Source organism: Cloeon dipterum, chromosome 3, assembly GCF_949628265.1.
Source record: "Cloeon dipterum chromosome 3, ieCloDipt1.1, whole genome shotgun sequence".
NCBI lineage: Eukaryota > Metazoa > Arthropoda > Insecta > Ephemeroptera > Baetidae > Cloeon > Cloeon dipterum.
Window position 1 is genome coordinate 15,932,171 of NC_088788.1, and position 25,093 is coordinate 15,957,263.

Below are 25,093 nucleotides of genomic sequence, written 5' to 3' on the forward strand. Positions count from 1 at the left end.
AAAAGTTGGAAGACACTTAAATTAAATTCAAACCTGTTTCACGTGTAAATCATATTTGGGCGTCGGTAAATCAATTTTTTGAGTTAATCTGGGATTTCAGGATATTTTTGCAATATTTTCCAAATATGAGCGCGGAGAAAATTTTATTTGCATGGGACAGTGGAAGAAAGCGAACGTCTGACCACTCTTTCACGGGCGAAAGCGAATGCCGTTTGCACACGCGCGCGCGTTGTTTGTACTTTTCTCGGTCCAGACAGTCCGGCGTAAATCGAGGAAATGCATCGGTGACCAGGGATATAATATAAAAAAAGGATTCCACCCGAAAAAATCGCGGATAGTGCGTTTGCATTGGTCGTGTCGAATTATCGACCAAGAGATTCGCCTGCCTAACCGAATTCGATCCTCATGAATCGATTGGCACTGTAAAAATTAAATTAACAAAACCATTATATCTCTTTATGAACAATTGGCGCAAATTCAGTTTTTCGCTGAATTTTCCGATGGCTCACGCCTACACACCACCCATATTTGACTTTTCTCTCGTAAATGGTGAATAAACATCACATCTCGTATGTGTGGGGGCAGATGCCAAGCAGTCTGTTTTTGATTTGTGACGGAATTCGCTTGCTGTCTCCGTGAACATTCGACCTAGCTGTCAAACCCCGGGAGAGTTGCGCAGAGAGTGCGATAAATTGCAATTATTATTGTTATTATTTCAATAAAGCGCTCGGGCATATTATTGCGCACAAAGAAAAACGGAGGCGTGCACGTGCCTGCCATGATGATTACGACGATGGAAATATAATCATGCACGCAGGCAAAAATGGAGCGCAGATGCACTCTCGTAATAATAGCAGTAATGATCTCTGTTGCTCGCTCTCGCCATATTTTATTCATGACTCTCAACGTAATAAGCTAATAAGCCTCTGACGTGACTTTGTTTCCATAACATTTGTCTCTGTTGTTCGTCTCCCGTAAAACCACAAGCAGTGTAGCGTGTATTTATGTTGTGACAAAATGTTTTTGCAATATTTCACCTCTTTCTTTAAGTAGTCAATTTTTTCCGTCAATGTTTAAGGGCTTGGCACATTCACTACACTGCAAATCAGGGGTGAGAAAAACATCTAATAATGCAACTGTCTCATGCCAAGGGCTGAGCGTTTTATCAATTAATTTTTTAGAGTAAATAGTTATAAATTAACTAAAAACTTTAGCCCTCTCGAATATGTAGTTAGCTTTGAATGGTTTTTTCGATATCAATTAAAGCAGAAATATAAATAACTCTCATTTTCAATGGTTTGCTTGTTAAACTGATTAGTTATTATTTATCATGTAAGTTGAAAAGGGCTATTTCACTGATGGCAGCTGGCAACTTCTATGAAAAGTTGAATTTTTAGAAAACCGGTCTAAATTAATTTATCAAAAATTTGTAATAGGACAACAATGGGGCGGATCACGGCAGCTTGACCTTGAAACACTGTAAAATGCTATCCTTATGCCCAGCGTTGCCATTTTCTTGCAAGGTCAAGCTGCGGTGATCTACCTCAATGATATAATCTTAAGCATAAATCGATTATTTTTTAACACCACTAAATAAAAGTTGATATCGACTTTGTCTAAAATTGCTTAAAATTCCACCTGCCTTACCTTATACCGCGGATAATTTTTTAAAAATAAAATATTTTCTGGGAACATGAAACGATCCCTCACATGCCTTTATGGGCGTGTACCTCAAGGGTGAAATCTAAGCTGGTCGACCGCGTGTCGAATTTCACAGAAACGTTAATAACAAAACATTCCATGCGGCTCTCGTCACACGAAAATGAGTATTAAATGTATATATGTCATGGCGCTATTCCATACATTGCGACATCAGGTGGAAATCGAAGCAAAGGGCTTTGAGGCAATAAGTAGTACATCAACTTTGGCCGGTGCCTCTGTTCGAGAAGTCCTTTGATGCTGTGTGTGCAGCTTTTGAACAAAAGGGAAAGGACAGAATTAAGAGAGTGTGTCACGACGTCCTGGGGCGGCCAATTAAGGAGATTTGCACTGCACAGAGGCGAAGATGAGGGAAGGAGGGGCATCGCTTATATTCACAACGAAATTCAACCTGGGAGTCTATTATTCAGCAATGCGGGCGTTTTCGGGCGCGCAAGATTGCCCCTTCGCCGTTCATTACACGCCGCGTGCTGGGCAGCTTGCTTTCATTTCTGATGTAATCTAATCCCGCACATTCTGCGAGGCACGAAATAACGATAATTTCCTGCGTCGTTCCGCCCGGCAAAAGGGCCAGAGAGAGCGAGTGTGTCGGGGGCGGCCATTACCATTCGGCCACACCGCCGCACTGACGCGCCTGCTGCGGTCGTGTTTTCCCTCCAAATTAAAACATTTCTGCGTGCCAAATTAACGGGCCGTGAGAGAAGCGCCGCCGCAAAAGTTTCTCCGCACGTGGTTTTCTCTTTCGACCCGTCCTTCCCAATTCGGACCCTCACAATGAGTTTGAAAATCGATTGGTTCTCTGAAATCAGGGCTAAAGTGGATTGATATAGAGTAAGAAAGGTAGGCACAGGACACGACATTACCTTGGCTTGGATCCTATTTGGTTTTTTATTTGACTGTTTGGTATATGATTAACACAGACAACAAACGGAAATTCTTCAATGAAACAACAAACAAGTATGTAACAAAGGATCCAAATCCATTGTCGTATTTTGCGTCTATCCGTCCTTAAATACAGAGTAATAATCGAAATTAATTTGAATTGTTGACTAGAGTTAGCATATGATCAAATGGTGGATTTAAATACATTTTTTACCATGTGCAATATATTAAAAATTACTCAAAGTTGATCGATACTACATAATCCTCTCTAAAAAAAAATCCCAGGATGCCATTTACATTTTCGAGAAGATTGGCTGCAAAGCTTCCTGCTTATAAAGTGACGAGCACTGTTTCCCTATGGAAAGTTAGGATTTATTTCCCCAGAAGAGACATCGCCTCATATTTCGCACACCGTTGATCGCGACGAGATGAATTGAAATCGGTGACAAGCCGTTTATTTTTTAATTTTTTTATTTATTATTATTTTGTTTTAAAAAAGTGTATTGCCGTAGAGCGAAAATCATTTTAAGGACCGTAAAACAGTTAAAAAATATTTTTGGCGTGGCAAAATATGTATGATATTTTAAAAATACACGTTGAACAAAAGATTTGCAGTTTTCAATGGGTCTTTGATGGTTTTAATTGCGATTCAAATGGCTCAAAGTTCCTGTAGCGATTGAACACTCTGAAAAAAAATAGTCAAACCATCCAAATGTTACTGCTATAGGAATGATAAATTAAGATTCTGGATATTGAAAACCCTATGAACAGTTGTAAAATCTCGTGTTAATTATTAAAAATTTAATTTGGAGTATATGTGTGTTTTAGTTATAGGATTCTCTTTTTTAATTTAATGTTTTCAGGAAATGACCAGAAAAATGAAAATTTATCACAGAAATGTTTAATAAGTCTTTTCGTCTAATTTATAAAATTAAAAAGAAAACTAAATTTAGTGAAACGTACAAATTGAATTTCAGCATAGTAGTTTCTTCGAAAGTGGTTAATATTTCATGTTTGAAGGGTGTTGCCTTGCCCAGAATTTTTTTCTAAACGCGAATTAAGCGAGTTAGGTCGAGCGCATTACGAGTTTAGTGACATTTTGAGCCACGTCGACATCGAAACGCACGCACGCAGGCGGCATCGGGATTGCTGGGAGGGTGGCCGCCGCCACTACCGTCGCCGCATTGAGGCACCCACTAGTCTCTAATCTTAATGCAGCTATCACTCTTGCCGCTTTATCAAAGCGGCGTGTGTGTGTGTGTGTGTATGTGTGCTGTGCATGTGATCCCTAAATAAGCAAACTGAAAGCTGGCGGGCCGGCGAGCAAACAAGTTGTAAAAAGGTATTGAAAGAGCGGAGAACACGCTGCCGCCGGCTTTATCCTTTATGGCGGGGGGCCCATGAATGTGCAAATGTGCAGGATAATGGGCCGACGAGCCAGCGAGAGGGCCTAACACACATCAAACACCCACCCTTGATAAATTCTCTCTCTCTCTCTCTCTCTCTCTCTCTCTCTCTCTCTCGATATTTTGGATGCTTCTTTGCAAAATAAATATTCTCGCGTTATGCTGCAAAAGTGGCACTGCGTATGTTCGCGAGTATTGAAACAAATCGCTAATTTACATCGACTGCATACAGCTTTTGTGAAAACGCGTCGGCGGCGATTTCCCGTTGAACAAACAATTTGAATGGACTCAGTCTGAAAAGGCTCGGTTTGTAACTGCATTTCAAATGCAAACAGATTTAATGAAAATGCATGCATTTCAGAAAGCGGCTCAAATATAATCATTAATTCCGTTAATTAAATCTTTTGAAATTTAATCAAAAGCGCAGAACTGAAATGAAAAAGGTGAACGCACTGATTATTTTCGCGGGAATTCAACCTTATTAGTTTCAACTGCAGCTTTCAGAGATCTACTAGCGCTCTGTGGCAATTTTTCCAGCTCATTTTTTTATCTGACCATATATGCAATAAATCCTGAGCTCAAATTTTTCAAAAACCATTCTCTTTGACCTCTTTTAATCTGCTGCATCACAAAAACACTAACATCACCCATTTCACCCATAATTGACAATTTTCTCTCTCCATAGCAGGAGTTAATTTATTTATCCTGATTGGTGCGTTATCGGGAAAATACTTCCCCCCCCCCCAATAATGCTAGTTTAATGTCAAATTATGTGTACTCTGGAATACTAATTTTCCGAACATTTATTTTTCAATTTCCAGGGTTTGCAGTTTTTTTCATCTAGTTATTTCCATCAAGAAATGTTCAATTTTTTTCTAGACACGGGGAATATTCTGCAAGTTTAACTCGTACTTGTTCTCAGCAAATACCCAAAATTTGGCAAGTTTAGATGCTCAAGAACGATTTTTAGCATCTCATTTTCAATTTTCAGAGAGAGAACATTGTTTCATTTTGAAATCTGTTAGGAAAACAGTCTGCAGTTTTCCTTGCTTTTTCAATTGCAGTGAAGTGATGGGTATCTCATTTTTAATCATATTAATTTTAAATGATTAAAAATTGTAGTTATTCCCGAAAAAAAGTCTCTTTGTCAACTGTCCGCACTTTTGCCAAACTCAGTTATTTTTTTTGTCTTAAATTTTAAAAGTCGAGTCAAAATACCGGCAATTTTGCAATGCATTCCTTTTTATAACGGGGGTGGCGGGTGGTGAAAGTATGAAATTGGCGGAGAAAAGTTGGTTGGCGGGTGCGTGTATGTGTCGTTAGGGGCGACGAGTGCAATTGGCCTTAATTACAATTAGAGAGTTGGGCGTCGGGGCGCCGAGGTCTGCTGGGAAATTAGAAAGAAACGCCCCCGGCCAACAGTGCAGAGCGTCTAGTGGCCGCTGGCTGCGAGAGGCCTGCAACTCAAACACAAGAGCCGGCGTTGTTTGCTGTTTTGCTGTTTAATGCCGACCTTAATTCGATGCAGAAAAGCGGCGGTGGCAGCGGCGGCACCACTACGGCCCCCGGGGCTCGCGCGCGCAAAAATGTTATTATTTCAACGAGCACTCGTTTCTGCGCGCGCTGCCGGGCGCAAAACAACGGCTTTCTTTATTCTTATCAAGATGAATTTAAGCAGTCCTTCGACATTTCACCCCGCGCGCGCTACATTTTTTTCCGGTTTTAAAACAACACCGTGTTGTACACTTATAAAGTTGAGAAGTTTCTCTCTCTGCTGCTGCTACTGCTGCCGGAGGCAAAGTTGAGAGAAAGAGAGGAAAAAATGGCTGACGCGAGAAGAATTCAAACTTGCCCGGCCATTTCGTCTGCCGCCGCCGCTGCTACTGCGCAAATTATAATTAAATTTTGAACAACTTGCACGACTCAATTTGGCACTGCGTTGCAGCCTCGTATCGCTAGCTTTTTGCTAGAATCTTCGTGGAAGATAAAATGATAGCATAAAGACTGACGATGGTAAAATCAGTCTTGAATCTTAAATGGGACTTTGCTCGTGTTTTTGTTCATGATAAAATCTTTGAATTTAGGAAAATTCCAGGAAATTGTTTAGAAATATGATACCTCATTTTACGTATTTTTTGTAGGATTCAACTGAAGTTACAGCTTCTGCACAGTTTTCTTTGTATGTCAAAATATTCATGATTTTTTTATTAATATAATTAGGATATGAACTTAAGACGATTCTATCGTCACGATACCATCAATTGAGTACGCGGAAGTGACACCACGCGAAAACAGTAATTGAAAAACCATTTAATTGTTCTAGAAATTTGACAGATTATGATATTCGACTGATACTTTTAGATGAACTGCCTATTTAGTCATCAATTCAAATTAATTTCGATAAATTTGGAACCCTCTATCAAATCACTTTGTCTGTATCGACAGAATCAAGGATCTTATATTGGTGTAAGAAGATCCAGAATCCTATATAAACCGTTGAAATTTACTTGCAAATTTACGAGAATCCGTCGGATATGAATTATATTTAATATGAAAAGACGTTCAAAGATAAGATTAAATGCAGCATGAGTCTGTGGGGTGACGTGCTTATTTTAATAGGAAGCAGCTTTGCAAACAAATTTGCCGAGGGCGCGGGATGTCAGTGTCAGCATTAGCCGCGCTCGGCGTCTGCTTCATCTTGTCACGCCGCAGAATGCAATAAGTGCAGCGCACAGTCAATATACATGCACCCTCCGTATTTACATTGTTTGCCGTCGCGTCGGAATTTTTCGCTCTCTCTCTCTTTCTCTCGAACTTCACGCTCTCTCGTCTGATTGCGAAGGAGAAAATAAAGATGAGCTCGCGCGGTTGGACGTGAGAAAAGCTGCAATCTCTTATCAAGTAACAAGGAGATGCACTCTCATATAATGTCTGCTTGCTCGCGAGCAACAGAATAACCGACTCTGCTAGTGGCCTACATTCCTTGTTTCTTTCTTTGTTTCTGGCTGCCGCTCATTCGAGTCCTGGGAAATCAGAAAGAAAAGCACCCTGGCCGCCTTCCCCAGAGAGAAGACACCTAATGGGCCCTTTGAAGCCGCCACCACCGCCGCCTCGTCGAATGGACACCTTGAGGCCGGCCGGCGACTCTTGATTAAATTTCCTTCTGCCCGCCACCGCAGCAACCGGACTCCCGCGTGATAACCCATTTATGCCTGCTCTTAATCGACGCCGCTCGCACGATTCCCGCCGCGCGCAATAATTGCCGCACGCTCCCCAGGCGCTCTCAAACGCAAACCAACAGTGCTGGTCAGTCTCTCACGTGTTTGGCTTTTTCGCAGCTGAGCAAGCGACGGACAAATCAGACAGACGCTTTGCTTAACTTTCGAAAAGGAAACAAATTCGAACAATTGTATCCAATTTGAGGCCCTGTGAATTTCAATATTTTAACAGTGATTTTTTTTTATTTTAGCTCTAAAAGTGGGATTTGATTACCTTTACTATAGTTAATTAATTTTTAAAAAAGCATATATATGAGCCAGACTATCGGTAAGCAACAAAGCTCTGGCCTGGGGTCCAGCTGAATATTCTTCTTTGCTGAAACATAACCGTATTTGACCGGCAAATGCGTTGAGAAATTCCCTAAAATTACCATTTTGCCGTATTTTACGGGCATCTAAAGATCAAAACCAAGGAATTTTGTCCAGGTTGGTCATAGAATCAAAATTCGGACACCGTTGAACTCGTCTCGTCATAAAAACTTTGATGCAGACCTCAAAGTCGTAGGCCAAAAGTCAATGTCATACTAATATTGAATGTTTTAAATGGAACATAAATTTAAATATAAGAATATTTTTTGAAATGAAATTTCTTTTATTTTGAAATTAATGTCATCTTGTAGAGCGCAAAATAATTACGTCAAGTAATTTTTAAAACCTTTTAATGCGCTTATTTGCCTTAATATTTTATAGTAAAAAAAAGTAAAAATTTGGTGCTTTTCGTTTCAGTTTTTGAAAAATTTTATAACGCCCTAATCTATTAGTCAGATTAGCAACAATTGCAAACCGCAAGTCTAGTCTCAACCTCAGCTAGATAACAAGAGCTAGGGTGCTAAACCTTCAACCCCCGTTTTTGCACACTAAAAAATTGAATATGTAAAACTTTTTTATTGTTTAAACCTTACTGCTCAACGGGGTTGAGTATTTATCACTCTGAAACCACTTCACAGCATCAAAGGGTGTTAACACGTGTAAAATGGTGCGATTTTTAAGGTCTCTATTTTTCTCCCACACTGATCAAGCGAGAGTATGCAACCTGCGACACACATTTACCAAGCGCGTTGCATACTCTGATTTTTATACAAATAATTATTGACCCCGAGCGTCTACTTAAGTTTGTATCGAATCGAGACCTCAAATTTGTCTGACACTAATGGATCTGAACAATTAACTAACCACTATTGTCACAATTATTATTTGCCAAGACGTCATTCTAAATTAAATTTGAAGAATTTAATCATTCCTTAAATTTAATATCATTAACCAGTTTAATTTTCTGTACCAATTCCAACAAGTTAAGTCAAAGTTAAGATCAAAATAACTCCAACCCCAGATACGAACAAGGAACCAAATTCTTGCTTGTATAAGTTTAATCTGTTTGACACTTTACATGTTCCAAGAATCAGATCCTCTTCGCGCGACAGAATTGATCGCGTCCGTCGTTGCAAGTGCGTGTCAAACGGGTGTATTTGGCGTGCAGACGGCACAAAAGCGGCGATTTGCGTCTTGGCCGCCGAATTTCGGGGCGGGAAAGGCAATTTAATCGCGGGCTCGTACGGAATGTCGGCTGCGTTCCCTGGAGGCCGGATGGAAAAAGTGGCACTCTCGGGGCTTTGGCAAGTTGTACACAAGTTGGGCCGAATCACCTCGGCGCGCTGTCCGGTCCCACGAGCATTGCCAATCTTCTTTGCCGCAACTTAGGCCAACAAAAAGCCTTAATTATTTTTTAATTACTCGCTCGCCGCCCGGAAACAGCAGCAGCAGAGGAAAACTTTGCATGCAACACGCTTCTGCAATTACTCTGCACTTTTGCATCTCGCCGAGGTCAAACCTGTTCTCTTCTCTCTCGGCAACAACAATTCATCAAATTGCGGCACGCCGAGCGAGCGAGCTGCACTAGAGAGGACTTTGCCCCACATTTTTCCTGCCCTGCAGCAGGCTGAAAGGAGTAAATAATGTTTTGCCGCTCGCTAGCTCGTCAAGTTTTCTTCGTCGAACCAGCTTCAAAGGCAAAACAACGACCCAGCAGTCGTTTAGAACATTTTTATCAGGAAAAACGACCTTCGCCTGGAGAGAGATAAGTAACGCTGACAATCCATGGAAAAAGAAAAAGAGAAAGAAAAAAATGCGGCAGACTAACAGCTTGTGCAAACGCACTGCGAAATAACACACTGGGCTGAAAGAGAGCTTAACCTAATTTCGGCACCGACTTGCTCGACGCAAACTCGATTAATTTCGGAAACGAAATATCAGTTCGCTTGAAGAAACACCGCACGTGACTGCGGATGAACTAACCTGACTGAACTGTCTGAACCAAGATAAAAAGAGGATATATTCTCAGAAGTGTGCTATTTAAGCCTGTTGGGCAATATTTTCTCAATTTTTCTGTTAAGTTTAGAAAGGGATAGAAAAATAACTTTTCAGCATATTTTTACTCGCAGTGGAATGATGGGATATTTATTTTACAGATAAATATTTAAAAATTATTAAAGGTTAAATATGATTTTTTTATCCGTTCATCTCTTTCGACCCCCTGATAGCGAACAATAACACGCGAAAACTACGTGTCCCAATGACATGGCTAACGAATAAAATGGTTTCATGAAGCTCTGTCCAGAAAAGGACAAACTCGTGTTACTACCCCCACACCGTCTTTTTTTATTGAAACGCTAGACATTATCGTCCCGTGAAATTCATTCACACATGCTGGAAAGGTGCAAACCAGCAAAACCTGCTTACAAAAATCTGGAAGCGAGCCGGAAAGTTTTCGCAATCCTCCCAAATTGATCCTGAGAGTTAAAAGAGCTCCAGAAGTCTTATTAAGAAGTTTAAATTAAGGAAGTAACTAGTAGGTGGCGAAGAGTTCTCTGTCAATCCATACAAAAGATTTAACATTTTTCATATCGATTATTAATTTTTCATCTGAATATCTCGATTTATATTTTTTTAGAATTTCGCAAAATTTAGTGCATACCTTATTTCAGGTTTTTTGTTGGCAAAATTATGACTTAAAAAATGCATTTCAGAAGAAAATCTGCAAGACTCTTACAACTTTCCTTGTTAGCTTGGAATCGAATTTGGAGCGGAAAGTCTTCCTCTCGGCCAAAGTTTCCTTTTCTTGTTTTGCTTTGCAAGTGGAAGGCCCATTGTGCGCCTCGGCCAGGACTAATTCACTTCCTCTTCCTTGTCCTCGCATTGTTGAGCTACTTTTTGTCCGTCGTCTTTTTCCCCGAGGCAAATCGGCCCGCTTTCATTTCCTGTCAGCCGAGAGTCTCCAATTAAATTGCGAATATGTACCTGGCTGGGAACAAAAGGAATCGGCGACGACAAAACACGAATTCCGCGTTCATGGCGGCTGCGCTGCAGTGAACGAGTGCAGCACGTGCTGGAATTTAATAAGCGCGTCGCCCGTGGGTGCAGAAATAGAGCCGCGACCAAGTCGGCTGGAATGTGTATGCGCTCGGATGCATTGTGCATAGTTTGGCCATGCAAATAATCGTCGACAACGCGAGACACACGCATCCGATAATTTGCTATCGAACTTCAATGAAATTCAAGACTGTAAATCAACGAACAATGACATCTGGAAATGAATTGCGTTTGTGCCTTTTCAGTAAAAGCAGCAAAATGGCGGTTGCTTGGGTTTTCCAGCTGATCTAGCGAATGGATTTAATTAATAAAATACATGGTCTATATTTAACTACAGCTCTACAAAATGTTATATATATAAATTTCAAGCAAAGTTTTAATGAAAATTTGGACGTGAGAATGCGATTTTAAACTTTAAAAATTAAATTGAGCTCCTGAAACAGACATTCTTGCACAGCTGGCTTAGCTTCTAGTGGATCGAATAATATTTTATTGAAAATTTATTATGATATAATACGGATATGTAAATAAAAAAACTAGAAAAACTTTATTCCAAAATTAAGGTAGTTTTCGAATTTTAGAAATAATTTTCAAGCATCATAATTTTAATTCCTGGAGAAACAGTTCATTCCACAAAGCAAAATTCAATGTTGCCAACTCAGAAATATCAAATAAATGCACTGCTTTGTGTATGCATGTAACAGCACAATGAAGACGTCGGTTGTCAAAATTACAACTAATTGGATCAGCGCGGAAACAAATTCGAGTCGCATGTCTCGCGTTGGCCCGCGGAATTAATTAAACGTCGCGAGAATTCATTCGTCATGGAGGAACAATAATAATAATAATTGTCAGCGTCTCGTGCGGCGTGCATACCGCCGCAAATTGGGCCCGCGGCGAAAATCCTTTCTTGCCCTCGCATGATAAATGAATTCGCCTCTGCTCTGCCTCCCCGTCCCTCGAGGTTTATTGCATGCATGCGAACGTCAAACGCTCTGTTTGGCCAAATATTGTTTATTATTCACGAGCTGCCATAACATATTTATTCATCGGTGCCGCGTTTGTTTATTTTCAAGCTGTGATAACAGGAAAATTTTGTTTCAAATAATACTGTTTTCGTGGCGAATTTCTAGAAAATTGCTTGGTATTCAGGCAATTTATTTGCAGATTTAGATTAAAAACGAGGAAGATTTTAACAATTTCAGACGGCATTTAATTGAATGTCGCATATTCACGGCTCCGGCCTTGCAGTGACACTTGGCGAGAGTTCACTGTCGCCAAGATGAATGTAATAATTGCAATTAGCACGTTTGCAGCCTCCTCGACGCCAGCTTCTTCGGATTAATGTGCTTCTTGACGGACAAGCATCGTCGACACGCGCGCGACTAGACGATCAAATTACCACTCGAGCTTTGCTCTTAGCCCTCGCGAATCTCACGCGAGACACAAATGAAGCTCTTCTTCTTCTCCACGCTGCTTCAGAAGTATACAGAGAGTCGAGTCACATTTTCAATATGCATATATATGCTTTTTTTAACAAGATGAATATCTGGAGTGAAAAAAGTTTGTATTCAAGCTAACATTCCAAATTTACCAATTCGCGTGGGATACATGAAATGATGTTCAGATCATTTGAGAATGGCGTGTTTAGGCAAATTAAGATAATTGCTAAGGCATGAAACTGGAATTTTATATTTTGCTTAAACGAACGCGTGTAGAAAATTTAAATAAATTGCGCAGAGATACGAAAAAGGGCTCTGATTTTTAGACGATCTTCTTTTTCTTCAGTCGTCTAGCGAAGATCGAACGAGCGCAATTTAAAGTCATATAATCCACACTTAAAAAATCGGTTAAAAGTCCGAGGAAAAGTGCACAATTATGTTTCGCAACCGGAAATTTTTTGTGCCATTTTAGCCCGAAATTATTTTTGATGAGAATAATCAACTTCACATTTTGTTTGGAAATGCATTCGATGAAATTAAAATTTTCTTATTAAAACTGGGAAGTTGTGTGATATTCTTTTAAGATGACAGCAAAAACCAAAACATAAAATCGATTTTACAAGCTGTTTAGGTTCTCGCTTTACTGTTTCTCTGTCAAACTCAGTTGATTCACTCAGAAAATACTTTTTGAGGCCTGCAGTTTGACAAAGAATAAACAATTGAGCAGCTTTGAGAAATTCCTCAAAAAGATGGTATCCAAGAAACGGTTCCTCTTTCTTGGCCACCATTAAATAAGTAAGAGAATGGCAAAGGGATCGATCAATCCCTTTCAGTATTCATGCCGTTTGTGAACAAGAATTTAATATTGTGTTTGTTACCGGAGATTTCCAACAGGCTTACAAACAATTACGTTTTCCCGGAAACAAACTCTTGTTGATATTTGCTTTGTGCCAAAATGTGTTGCCGTGGTTCAGAAGGCATTATTTCGGCAGTTGTTTCTCGTTTGTTGCCGCGAGCGACGGAACGACCCGTTTATGAAAGTTTCATGTTCCACCAACGCCTGGTGTTGTGGAGAGGTATATAGAGTGCATTGGGATTTATTCGCGCAATCTGAATATTTTGTTCATTAATGAATGGAATCTTAATTAAACGCCAAAGGTGTACAAGAGACAAAGACAATTTATACATATAAGGAAATTACAGTTCACTGCTCGTTTTCGCTTTGGTTGGCTTGACACAGTGTCAAAGTGTTCTTATTCACATTGCTATCCATTATTAAATAATAATTATTACTTCAGTGGATTTTATCAATCTCATGGAATTAAAGAAAAACGCTGAAAATATGATGGAATTTTAGATATTTTTTAGTCGATTATTACACATTCATTTTTAAGTGCATTTAACATCTCATAAATTTTTAGTTGAAGTTGTTTAGCAGCGGCAAAACTATGATTGAGCAAATACGTACTTGATAAATAAATATATAACATCCGACCCTTTCTTAACTAAAAAGTTAAGTGCATAATATGCTATGTACTGCAATATTCGGAAAATAATTTTAACCGGACCATAAATATTCTCTAATAATTTGTAAAGAGCTAAAATTTTCCCAGGTTGTCGTTTAAAGTTCTTCGAAAATCGGTTCCAAAGTCATCATGCTATAATCAAGCGGCGAGCCATGAGTATTTAAAATCATGATTTATTTCGCTAGTAGGGAAATTTACCCCGTAACTGTTGGTTAAATTACGACGGGAGGAATCGAAATCAAGCGAAAAGTTATTGACAAGCCAGTTTAATATTTCAAGAAATTCGACAGCAATTTTTAGACAACAATTCGAACTAACAATTCGATCAAATAATAATTATATTCTACATTTCCTTTTAGTTTTAATTTCTGCCCTGTATACTATATTTTTTATTTTGCATATTGCGCAGGGTAGATGAACGAAAATTGTGTAGTTCTAGAGGAAAATGCAGGCGAGGTTCCAATTGCAATTAGCATGCAAATGTGGCAAAAGGTCAAAAACAAACAACGCAACTGCGTAAAGAAACAGGCAAAAAGTGCTGCGGCAGAATATACAAAGTCTTGCTTGTTAAGTCAGGATTTGCGCGGGGCAAAAACTTGGCTAACGACGAGACGGCCTGAGTGCAGAATGTATAGTAATCATTTCGCAATGCTTTTTCCAACTTTTGGCTCGGGCTGACCGCGGCAAAAGCGCCTCTGTCGTCAAACTTTTAGAGTGGGTAATTGCACGTCGAGCATTTGCATTTCACGGCAAATAAGGTCACTTTTCAAATGGAGCAGCGACTGCCGAGAACATTTCTCAGAATGACAAAGTTTGCGTTCGAGACTCTTTTGAAATCACTAGAGCGATGTCAATTGGAGTTAAAAGTCTCTCAGAGAGGAAACGGAGCGTGTTTCACAATTATCTGCACATTTTTGTAGTCTCAGGAGTTGACACCAGGTGACGCCACCGCGCATTTGTCGAAATAGTATGTTTTTAACACTATAAAGGTAAAATTTTTTACATGTATCCATCTCAAATATTATTTCTAGACTAGGAAAATGACCTTTTTCTTGCTTTTCCTCCCATATCAACAGTATGAAAATTAGTCAAGTTAACGCAAGGAAAAAATATTTCTAGAATTTAATTCTGAATTTCTCGACCGTGCAGTAGGATTAACCGATTTCCAAACGAGTGATTTTCTAGCGATACCTGCAATTTGCTTGCACCCGATTTGCTATCCGTCGGCAAGCCATGAAAAGCTGCCTGCAAGATGCACTCTCGTTCTCATTTTGCACTCGAACGCTCACGTTTGATTAAACACACCGCGGTCAATTCGCTGCTGGCGCGCGTCGCGATCAAAAGTGATTATCACGCTTGAACAGTCGGATTTATTCCCAGCGCAGCGAGAGCAGAGCGTTTTTTCAGCACGATGCCCGAGGGATTCAGCAAAATAATGCAGAAAAAATGGAGCGAGTTGGAAATAATTTTGCTCCGTCCGCGCGAAACTCGAGGTTTTTGCTCGGTCCCGCTGGAATTCAGATGGTGAAAATTATGTTTGCTTTTTATGATTATTTTTGTAAATGTCAAAGGAGTGCTCAAATAATTAATCGGTCAAACGTTACTCTTTGCTTTCAAAATTTAAAAATATCTCAATGAACTGCATAATAAGTGTTAATCCTTCTATAGAAAAGAATAATATAATATATATATTTTCTTATTACAAGTCCGACCAAGTCATATTGAAGTTTATAAGCCGGTTCTTCTGCGGCTGTACAAGTGGAAATGTTCACTATTTTTAGAAGGCGCAGCTAAAAAAATCAGTATTTTCCATTTACTTTTATTTTGAAGCATGGGTCGGTATTATATGGAATTTTTGAGCTGGCAAGTTTCTAATGAATCTAGGGTAAATTTATTAATAATTTATCTTTATAATGTTTAACTTCAAGAGCATTTTGTTATTCAGAATAATTAGTTTTAGCAATAATCTTCATGCAAAAGGTATTCTCTAAATATAGATCAAACCCAGGTTGCCTTGCAAAGTTCCAAGTAAATCAGCTCCAGAGTTTAAATGCTTCTAAGGCTTCTAAAGAGAAATCTTGATATAATGTGTTACGCTAAAAACCTGAAAACGTACAAGACCTGATGAGTTGTCAACCAAAATCCGGATGGCATTGTTTTTAGATTTGGAAACAATTGGTTATACGCCCTGCGTGGATTTTTCGAAACCGACGACGCGCTCAACAGTAATTGTCCGCATTTGAGCGACTTTCGCAACTTTCTCCATGCACACGACGCTTCTTTGCATTATCAATTGTCTTGGCACGTGGAGTTAAGTCATTTTAAAACATTTCTGGTTGATAATTACATAGAACAAAGAATAACGTGTATTTCGGTTGATTTCATGGTTTTTAAATATGAAAATAGCATTGTCAGTTGTTTTAAAATAACAAGAGGTCACTTTCAAAGGTTGGCTTGTACGTTTCAAGTTAGTTGTCTGCAATCATTTCGAGTCTTGAGCGTAGCACATTTTGCTGGAAGGATAGTTTCCCTGAATTTCGTGATGAAAGAATCAAAATTAGAAATGAAAACCCGGCATTTGCTGATTAACTTTTTGAGAAATCTGGATTTGGTTTGTTGCAGCTATTTCTTAATTCGGTTTATATTTTTAAAGTCATTAAATTGTCACGTACTTTTAATTTTCAACATTTTATTTCCATTTTGAAAAACAAAATACTCAATAAAATCCAAGCGCTACATTAACGCGGCAAAAAACAAGAGTCGGACCATGTTTATGCCACCCTTTTATATGTATTTTTTCCGGCATGTAGAACACGCGGCTTTTTGCGGTCGAGAAAAATAATGGAGCTTATTGCGCGGCTTGCGCAAGCGTGAGATGCAATTTCAATGATGCCTTTTCTCTCTCTAGTGCGCGCTGCAGCAAATGCGGTCTATTTTTTCATTAATTACGTTACGTTTATTTAATTATGCGGTTGAGTGTAATTACGGCGGGTGCGCGTGATGAATATTAATGCCACGTGTTTACTGCTGCACAAGCCGTTGTTCGCTGCATTTTTCTCTCTGTGAGTCTGAGTCGCGAGCAGCGCGAAAAGTGAGCCTGTGGTCGGCTTTGGCTTGCTCCGTTTACATTCTACATTTCAGGCAGACAAAAACTTTTATTCAGTTGTAATAGTGAAAAATCTTTGCGCCACAAATTTTATAAATAAAACCGGGGCTGCTGGAACATTATGTTTTTGCGATTATATGAACCTTTGAATATGAATCAAGAATTCGGCCTCGCAGCAACGACTGCGATTTGGATTGTGCAGTGCATTATAAATAACTGTTCAATTTCAAAATATTATTCATTTCTTTCTGCGATTTTTTGTACTCCTATATATTAATCAAAAGTTTCTAAAATATAACCGTGCCTGTGCTCCACTCCCCGCATCTATTTTACTTTTATGTGCCAATCCGTTTTATCCGAATCGATCTTGCTCTCACAGCCCGTAATAATCCTGAAACAATCGAGTTGAGTTCAAAATAGTGTTCACCTCGGCAGAAATGTGCTTAACCCGCGGCACTGATATGGGAAAAGGCGGAAAAATTGCTGTCGAACGAGCAGCAGAGGAAGCGTGCGAGAGGGTGAAAAATAATTTTGTCCGTCTGCGGCTTATCCACGGCTGGCCAGCCCCGTGGCGAAAGAGCCGAAATAAACGTCGCAATAAAGGGTGAGGCAGGTAGTTAGTTGTTACCGGAATAAATCTCGGCGCGGCAGCCCCCCGAGATCGGGTCGTAAGCCTCGCCGGGCCCCGGGTCATTGACTCACAAGCGCGCAACACTCGTAAATCGCTTGCCCAGGCCTCAACCAAAGAAACAGCTAGGTCCTCACCGCCACAGAAATTAGCCAAGTGTTTCCTCTCGGTCAGAAACGTAATTCAATTTTCAGGCCGTCTCAAATAAATATTGATTTTGCTTGATGAGACTCAATTAAACCTAATTAGAGTTGTTTAATTAGCGTAATTGTCAATTAGGCTCGCGACATTCATCTTTAAATGGTTAATGGTTAATGCTTAGGAAAATTAAGTCGACCGTCGAATATTCACAAATTCACAGCCCTAGGAACAAAGAGTTTTCTTTACTTCCTCATCCAAATTTCTAAAATTAGTGTCGCACGACTTGTGTGACAAAGTGGAATGTTTATTGAATTGTATTTTTAGACAGAAAACCTTTTTCTTTTTCTTTTTAGGAGCGAGCATAAATACTAATTAGCATCGGCGGGAAAAAAGTTTGATAAAGATTTTGGGTGCGAACGCTAAAGTGAATCACATTTTCGCGATTGGGGGTGAAAAGAGAGCGATAAATTCCAGCCACCCTCGCTTTCTTGAATGCGGTGAATTTTCAATTTTGCCGCATAAAAAGTTGCACTCGTTTGTTGCGTGCCAAGAAATTCAGCGATGAGGGTAGCGAGCAAAAAGTTTGATGCTAATAGAAATTGCTTTTGAATAACGCATACTTCGATTCCAACACGGACATTAAATTTTAATCGCACTTTAGACTTCAAACGAGTGCGTTCCCGAATTGGATAAAGTTCTCGTAACTTCGTAGAAGATTAAAATACACATTTTCGGATGGAAATTAGGGCCGAAGCCTTGATTAACTTTTCACAGGCAGCTGTTTTGCGTGAAATTTTTACAACAGTTTGATCGTAAAATGCTGCTTAACATACTCTCTCGTGAAATGCGTTTGGCAGTAAAGTGCTTTTAACGGTGACACACGTGATTATAATTAATTTTCACAGGAACACTGGACGAAATCAGTTTTGCTGTGTTATAAAGCGAATCAAATCATTTTAACCATCATCGCTGATAATTTATCTAAAGTGGAGTAGCAAAAATTGAAATTGATTTGCAATAAACTTGTCTGGAACTTGTTCCTAGTATGCACATTTTATTTTAACCCTGGCAAACTTGTTTGAGGGAAATAATTTTATTTTTAACGCAAATTTCCTTTCCTTTATTCGTAGAATATGATTTTAATCAAACCAAAATGAATTGGCTTTCAAGAGCTTCCAGGTCAAACAACTGAAAAAACTTTGGATGGCATACAGCAAGTCTAATTAGTGCGCCCGTTCAATCCTGCATCGCGTGTGTACGTGGATCGGTAATTAGGAGTGCCGTGCGTGTTGATTGAATTGCACGTTCGAGCGGACGCTGTGTATTCATCTCGGTGCACTTGCTGCCAGTGCACACATACACTCAAATTCAATATCGAATCATAGCGAGCGGAGCTCTTGTCTGATGCACCAGACCAGACTCGAGTGCATTAGGACGTCATTTGCATCCAATAATTTACCCGATTCCCAGGGGCTACGCTGTGCGCTTCCCCACCTCTTTCTCTTTGATATTGACAGTTGAATTTTGCAAGACTAGCCAATTCAAATAAACGACCGGCTGGTTTGGAAGCTTGAGATCCGAAAAAAATATAAGAAAAAGGGTCTAAGGATATTTTGGTGATTTTTGCTAATAAGCCAAAGCTCTATTTTGACCTCTTGATTGAAAATATTAATTTAGAAACGCTAAAATGTTTCGTTCGTGAGTCATTGTACCCAAATAATGATGTAAATTTTGAACAAACGCAGGAATTGTTTTAGTCAGGAATTTTAACACAACCCAAGACCTCGTGAAATAACTGTAGATCTTCTCTATACCCAAGCAACGATTATTGTTCTTCAAATATTAACTGAGACCTTGCAAGTTGTCTTCGCTGCGGCCGACTTGCCTTCTCTGAGAAATTCTAAATTCTTCAGAGGCGACAGTAAATAAAACAAAACATCACTGCGTTGTCTCTTATTTACTCTCTGATGGAACTCTCCTCTCATTGGCCAATCACAAGCGCGCACAATGAAATTCATCTGCAGATATACTCAATAATCTTAATATAAATTAATTCAGATGTTCAAATATAAAAAAGCGTACAGTACAGGTAAAAATAATAAATTAACATCCATCTCTTCCATGAATCATAAGGGAAGCAATAAGGGAAAAAGGACAGATATATTTATTTATTTCGAATTTATTTTTAATAATTGAAATCATTAGTAGAAATTAGTGTGTTGCCGTGAGAACTTAAATACATACCACCCAAATGCTAAATTTAACCGCAGACGAGGATTATTTTTCTTTTAATTCAGGTGCTTCTATCCTTTGCGGTTGCATTGGACCCGAAATCTGGCGCCCGAAATTGCTTTTCAATCCCCGCGTAATTGTGAGCTTTTGGTTTGGAGGTGGAAGAGCGCGCGGTGGAAATGAATCGTTCCACCTGGGCGAAACATTTCTCTTTATTAATTCGCACACAGGCGCGACATTTGCACGGTGGATGGATGGGTGGATGGAGAGAAGAAAAGCGCTGGCGGCGGCGGCAGCGGCAAAGAAAGCTTTGTGCCCGAATCGTGCATGCAGATGACGGGCTGCTCTCGCGATTAATCATGCGGATCCGCTCTTTCCGCCGAGAGCGAGTTGACGGGCCGAAATTCGGCGAAACTCGCGCGTCGGCGGCGCAGCAAATCCGGCCCCTTTCGCTTTGCACGCGGCGAGAACAAAGCAAGCAGGCAAACGAGCCGAGAGCGAGGGAGAGGAGGTAATGTTTGTTCAATTCCCAGCGCACGCCGTGTGAAAACGTGTAACCCGTAATTAAATTCGCATAATCCACTGAGTGTGTACATTACACCTGTGTTTATAGTTGCGAAACGCTTGCCCGGCTTGCGCAAAATCGTTTTTCGCCTACACGCAGATTATAACGCCCCAATTATCAATCCACCCTGCAACTGATTTCCATCCTCATCATATTGATAGCTTTGCTACATCGGTTTTCCGATTCTGAAACGATAATTTAAATTTAAATTTTGGAATTATATCACAGAAAATAAATAAACAAGTTTTGATTAGTGAAACTCTTTATTGAAAACACAGCAAATTCAACAGATAAAAGTTATTTCTTGATATAAAAAAATCAAAAGCTGGAAATGCCGAAAAATTTCACCTAAAACAGCTACTTTTCACTAAAAAGTTTATTGCGTACTCGTGCATATCCGTTCGTATGTTTTTATCAAATCTATTTATTAAAATTGTATCCAATTAAATATTATTTAAGTAGTATTTGAACTATCTTCCAGATTATTGGTATCTGGCACTCCTAAAATGTAGTCAATTTCATTCGGAGACAAAACATTATAAGCGTGAACAATGGCACTTTCGGTCGTTGTTGGTATATTCCTTGGATTCAGCACCAGAACTTTGTACGTGAAAATCGCAGCTGTCGTCAAAAGCAAACAGAGTAGCACTGCAACCACACTTGACACGATGTGAGTGGAGGAGATGACACTGTCTGCTTTTAATTCACACGAAGCACCTGCGAAATTTTCATAAATTGAAATGAAATTGCTGCATAAAAAATAGGACTGGCAGACGGAGTAAAAAGGGCGATGAAATTGAGCATCGTTAATTAATTGGTTTTTCAAATGTTTAATGGAAAATATTCGGGCATTTAAATGGCATCAAAATTGATGGAAATTTTTTGATTTTTTTTTTAAATATCCACCACCTCGAGCAAATATTGGTTTATATAAAATCCTTGTTACCATTTTCCGATTGCTTTTTTGTTGTAACATCTAACTACAGCACAAAATATAATTTATTTCTGTAAAAAACCCAACGACGAGGTCTCGCTCATTCGTATCGTATCCTTTGACATTTAAGAAATACAATATATTTTACGAGTTAATTGCGGTTTTCAGCATTATTTGTTCTTGCGGTGTTTCCTCTTTGAAAACAAAATTAATAAAAATTACCGCTACACTCGAAGACGTTGTTGCAACCCTTGCTGTCCTCTAATCCTTCTGGGCAGATGCATCGTCCGTCTATGACAGAGCAACTACCACTGCATTCGGAGCCGCATTTGTTTTCGCAGTTGGCTCCCCAGGTGCCATCGGCGCATGGCTCCTCGCAGATTTGTCCGCGGAAGCCGGCTGTGCAGTTACAAACGCCGTCCATGGGGCCGCACGAAGCCCCGTTCTCACACGGACACGCCAGCGCACAGTTGGGCCCGAAAGAGCCCGCGGGACAAACTTCAGAGCAGTCGTCGCCCTGCCAGCCGGCCAGGCACAGGCACGCTCCGTTCTCTGCGTCGCACTCGGCGCCATTTTTGCACGAACACTCCTCGCTGCAGTTGGCACCAAATTGTCCCTGTTTTCGATAGACTGAATATAAATTTTGTTTTAAAATATAATACATTAAATCACAAATAGAAAATGTTTTCTGTTTTTCTCTGGTTAATTGGTTAAGTAAATTAAGTCTTTAAATAGCTAGAAGAGAGAATTAAGATGGTTTTAGATTGAGTATTTGCCTTTCATGTTTTGTATAATTAATGCAATGCAATAATTTGCAATTGCGTTAGGATGGTAGAAGGCAGCATAGCCTGCTTAAGAAGTAAGTTCTCAACTTACAGAATAAATTATAGTTTGATTAATGTCTAAGTGAATTAAGGAGGCCAAAGGTCGCAGATGCTACTTGCGGAGCCCCAGTTCATGAGACAATCGACTTTTTTTTGTCTAAGTGTATGCTTTTCAAAGTAATTTTTGGAATAAACTAAAGCAGCTAAAAATTCGCTATGAACAACCTTTTGCCATCTCTGACATTACGCAGCCAGAAGTATATATAGATCCAAGAAATTCTCAAATATCTCCAATTGCCTTGATACTCCCAAGAATGCCTTAATAAATGCGAGCCAACGGGATGGAAAATTTTTTGAATATGTTTTTTTATAGAAATCGACGAAAGTTCTACTTGTGCTACGCACGTCGCGCTGCACTTTTTGTTCGGAAAAAATATCCACTTTACCTAATTCGACCCTCAAGAATCGATTGGTGTGATCAGAAACTTCGTCAAAGACGGTCTTTAAGTGCTATAAAATAATGGGAAATCAACCTGCATGCTTGATCTTCAGATAGTATAGTTGCACTTAATTCTTAATCCATATATTCATATTTATTTTTAAACTTGAATGCATCCTTCATCCTTACCGGTGAACAAGGCTGCTCGCACCGGTCTCCAGTGTATCCTCTCTCACAGCTGCATTTCCCGTCCTTCGCGTTGCATTTGGCGCTGTTTAGACACACGCACTCGTATACGCAGCTCGGGCCCCATCGTCCCTGGGTGCATGGTTCTCGGCACTGGGGACCAGAGAAGCCCGAGAAGCAGATGCAGTCTCCGCTGGCAGGGTCGCACCTTCCGTTGACGCAGGAACAGGTTCGCATACAATTTTGACCGAAGGTACCGTTCCCACACAGTTCCGAGCATGAATTTCCCGTCCAACCAGGAAGGCACTGACATTCTCCTAAGATTTTTAGTTTAATTACCCATGGATAATTAGGTTTAAGATCCAGGAAATTATGAAAAATCAGTTCCATAAGAGTATTATTCTTTGAAAGTCTATTGCTCTCATTAATATCGTTTAAATTTTACCCCTAAAACCAGTTTTCTAATTAAATAAATTTATTCTTCAAGAGAATCTATGAAATATATGATCATTGGTTTCAAAACCTATTTTGAAATAATTTTCGATACCTGTGATGAAATTGCACTGTCCGACTTTACAAGTTTTGCACTCGCTGCAGTTCACTCCAAACGTCCCAGGTGGACATTGCTTGGTGCAAAAAACTCCATGGTAGCCAGGCTTGCAAATTGGTCTCCCAGACGCAGAATCGCATGTTTTATTCGATCCTGCTTTCATGAATCACTTTAAATATTTTATTTGTGATTTTTGAAGAGCCAAACTATATTTGCAATACGTATTTTATGTACGAACCGATAGTAGATGGGCAATCTTGTGTGCAATTGTACCCAAATGTGCCTGGCGGGCAAGGTATCTTGCAATTTCCATCTACCAAAACTCCAGGCCGACATTTTGCCTTACAAGAAATCCCTAAAATAATTATTTATTATATCAGACATCCTTTAAAATTACCACCACAAAGAGTTTTGCATAGATATCATAAGAATCATTTTAAACAAAGACCACTTACATGTGTCGTAGCTAGCAGAGTGTCGCAACAAGTCGTCGCAAGTGCACTCTCCAGTCATTCTATTGCACCTCGTTGATCGTTGGAAGTGATGATTTGGTCCTTTTCTTTGAAAAGTGCAATGCGAACTGCAATTGAAGGCGCAGTTTGATCCAAAAGAGTTATTAGGGCATTCCTTGTTGCAATATTCTCCATAATATCCTTGAATGCAACTGCATTTTTTGGTCACCACGTCGCAGTAGCCGTACAAGCCGCATCCACCAGGACAAATTCCGTCAGATCTTTCGCAATATACTCCAGTCCAACCTTGTTTAAAATATTAAAATTTAACGATCAAGGTGGGTTAAGAGTTGGCTAGAAGAAGAAGACTAACTGCATAAACCTTTTCCTTGGTTTATAACCCTTATCGTTTGCTTTTGACAAGGAAAATTATTTATATGCTGTTTTTGACAGCAATATAAATTTGTTATTTACTGTTTGAAGAAGAATTATCATTGTAGAAACTGCCCTTGAGGATGCATATCTTTTTTATTCAGGAAAGAAGTTTAGTCTAAATTATGATTTATATTTTAACTTGGACTTTTATTTGCACAAAATAGTTGAAATTCAAATTTTTTTGCACATTCTGGATTTGTTTTCCTTGAGAATTGCATGCGTACCTCTTTCACACTTGCAAGATCCATCTCCCTCTGTGCAGTTTCCATTCACGCAAGGGCAAATAAATCCAGGGTTGGTGCTGGCGGCGTTGATGCGGAAGGTAGAAAACATAAACATGAAAGCCAAAAGAATAGATTGGAGAGGCCTCATCTCCTAGTCGGCGCACAACTCGTGAATGCATGGGATGGAACATCCTACGCTTGCATTTGCTGATTACAAGAGCAGGATATTATTATGAAATGATCAACATGATGCAGCATCCGTCAATATGAATCAATTTTTCCTTGTTTTGTATCATTAATTAAACTTACAACTCTTATCTTGACAAAAAAGTAATGATTAAAACGCGATGTCTTTCAAATAATTTTTTAAATGCTTCTTGTTTTGCTCTTAGCTTTGTAATGAGGCGATTTAGTTTTTTCGAGGAATCAACGTTGCTATAAATAAAAGTAAGACTTAAGATGTTTTTTAAATTGCAACAAAAAATCATCAACCAAAAGCCCCTATATGAAATATCGTCCCCATATAAACTACCAAAAAACTGTATTTTCACCGCTCTTAAAATTATGGAAAACAAATTTGATAATCACCGTGCATTTTGGGATCAAAGCATTTTTTTTTCTGAAGTCGATGGGTCGGAAACACGATAGCTTTTTCCAAACGCAGCAGCAACTTTGCACACGCAGGAGGGGAAAATCGCAACGAAAGCGCGTTTGATACGAATTCAATTAAGGCGGCGGGAGTGTGTTTGCCCAGAAGA

The 25,093-nt window shown here is 39.5% G+C and overlaps 1 protein-coding gene across 2 annotated transcripts; it reads right to left on the minus strand.

The window, feature by feature from the left end:
- Nucleotides 1-20,634: 20,634 nt before the first annotated feature.
- LOC135941484 (multiple epidermal growth factor-like domains protein 6) lies at nt 20,635-24,504 on the minus strand. Of its 2 annotated transcripts, none has more exons than XM_065487056.1 (7): nt 24,336-24,504; nt 23,680-23,982; nt 23,463-23,579; nt 23,222-23,380; nt 22,678-22,991; nt 21,448-21,841; nt 20,635-21,008 (listed from the first exon to the last, which is right to left on the minus strand). In XM_065487056.1, exons 1-7 carry the CDS (start codon nt 24,481-24,483, stop codon nt 20,746-20,748), a joined length of 1,698 nt encoding a protein of 565 aa, XP_065343128.1. In that variant the 5' UTR covers nt 24,484-24,504; the 3' UTR covers nt 20,635-20,745. The 2 variants fall into 2 exon arrangements, with proteins under 2 accessions (XP_065343128.1, XP_065343129.1); XM_065487057.1 differs by having other exon boundaries at nt 20,637-21,008; nt 23,222-23,377.
- Between the last annotated feature and the right edge of the window lie 589 nt (nt 24,505-25,093).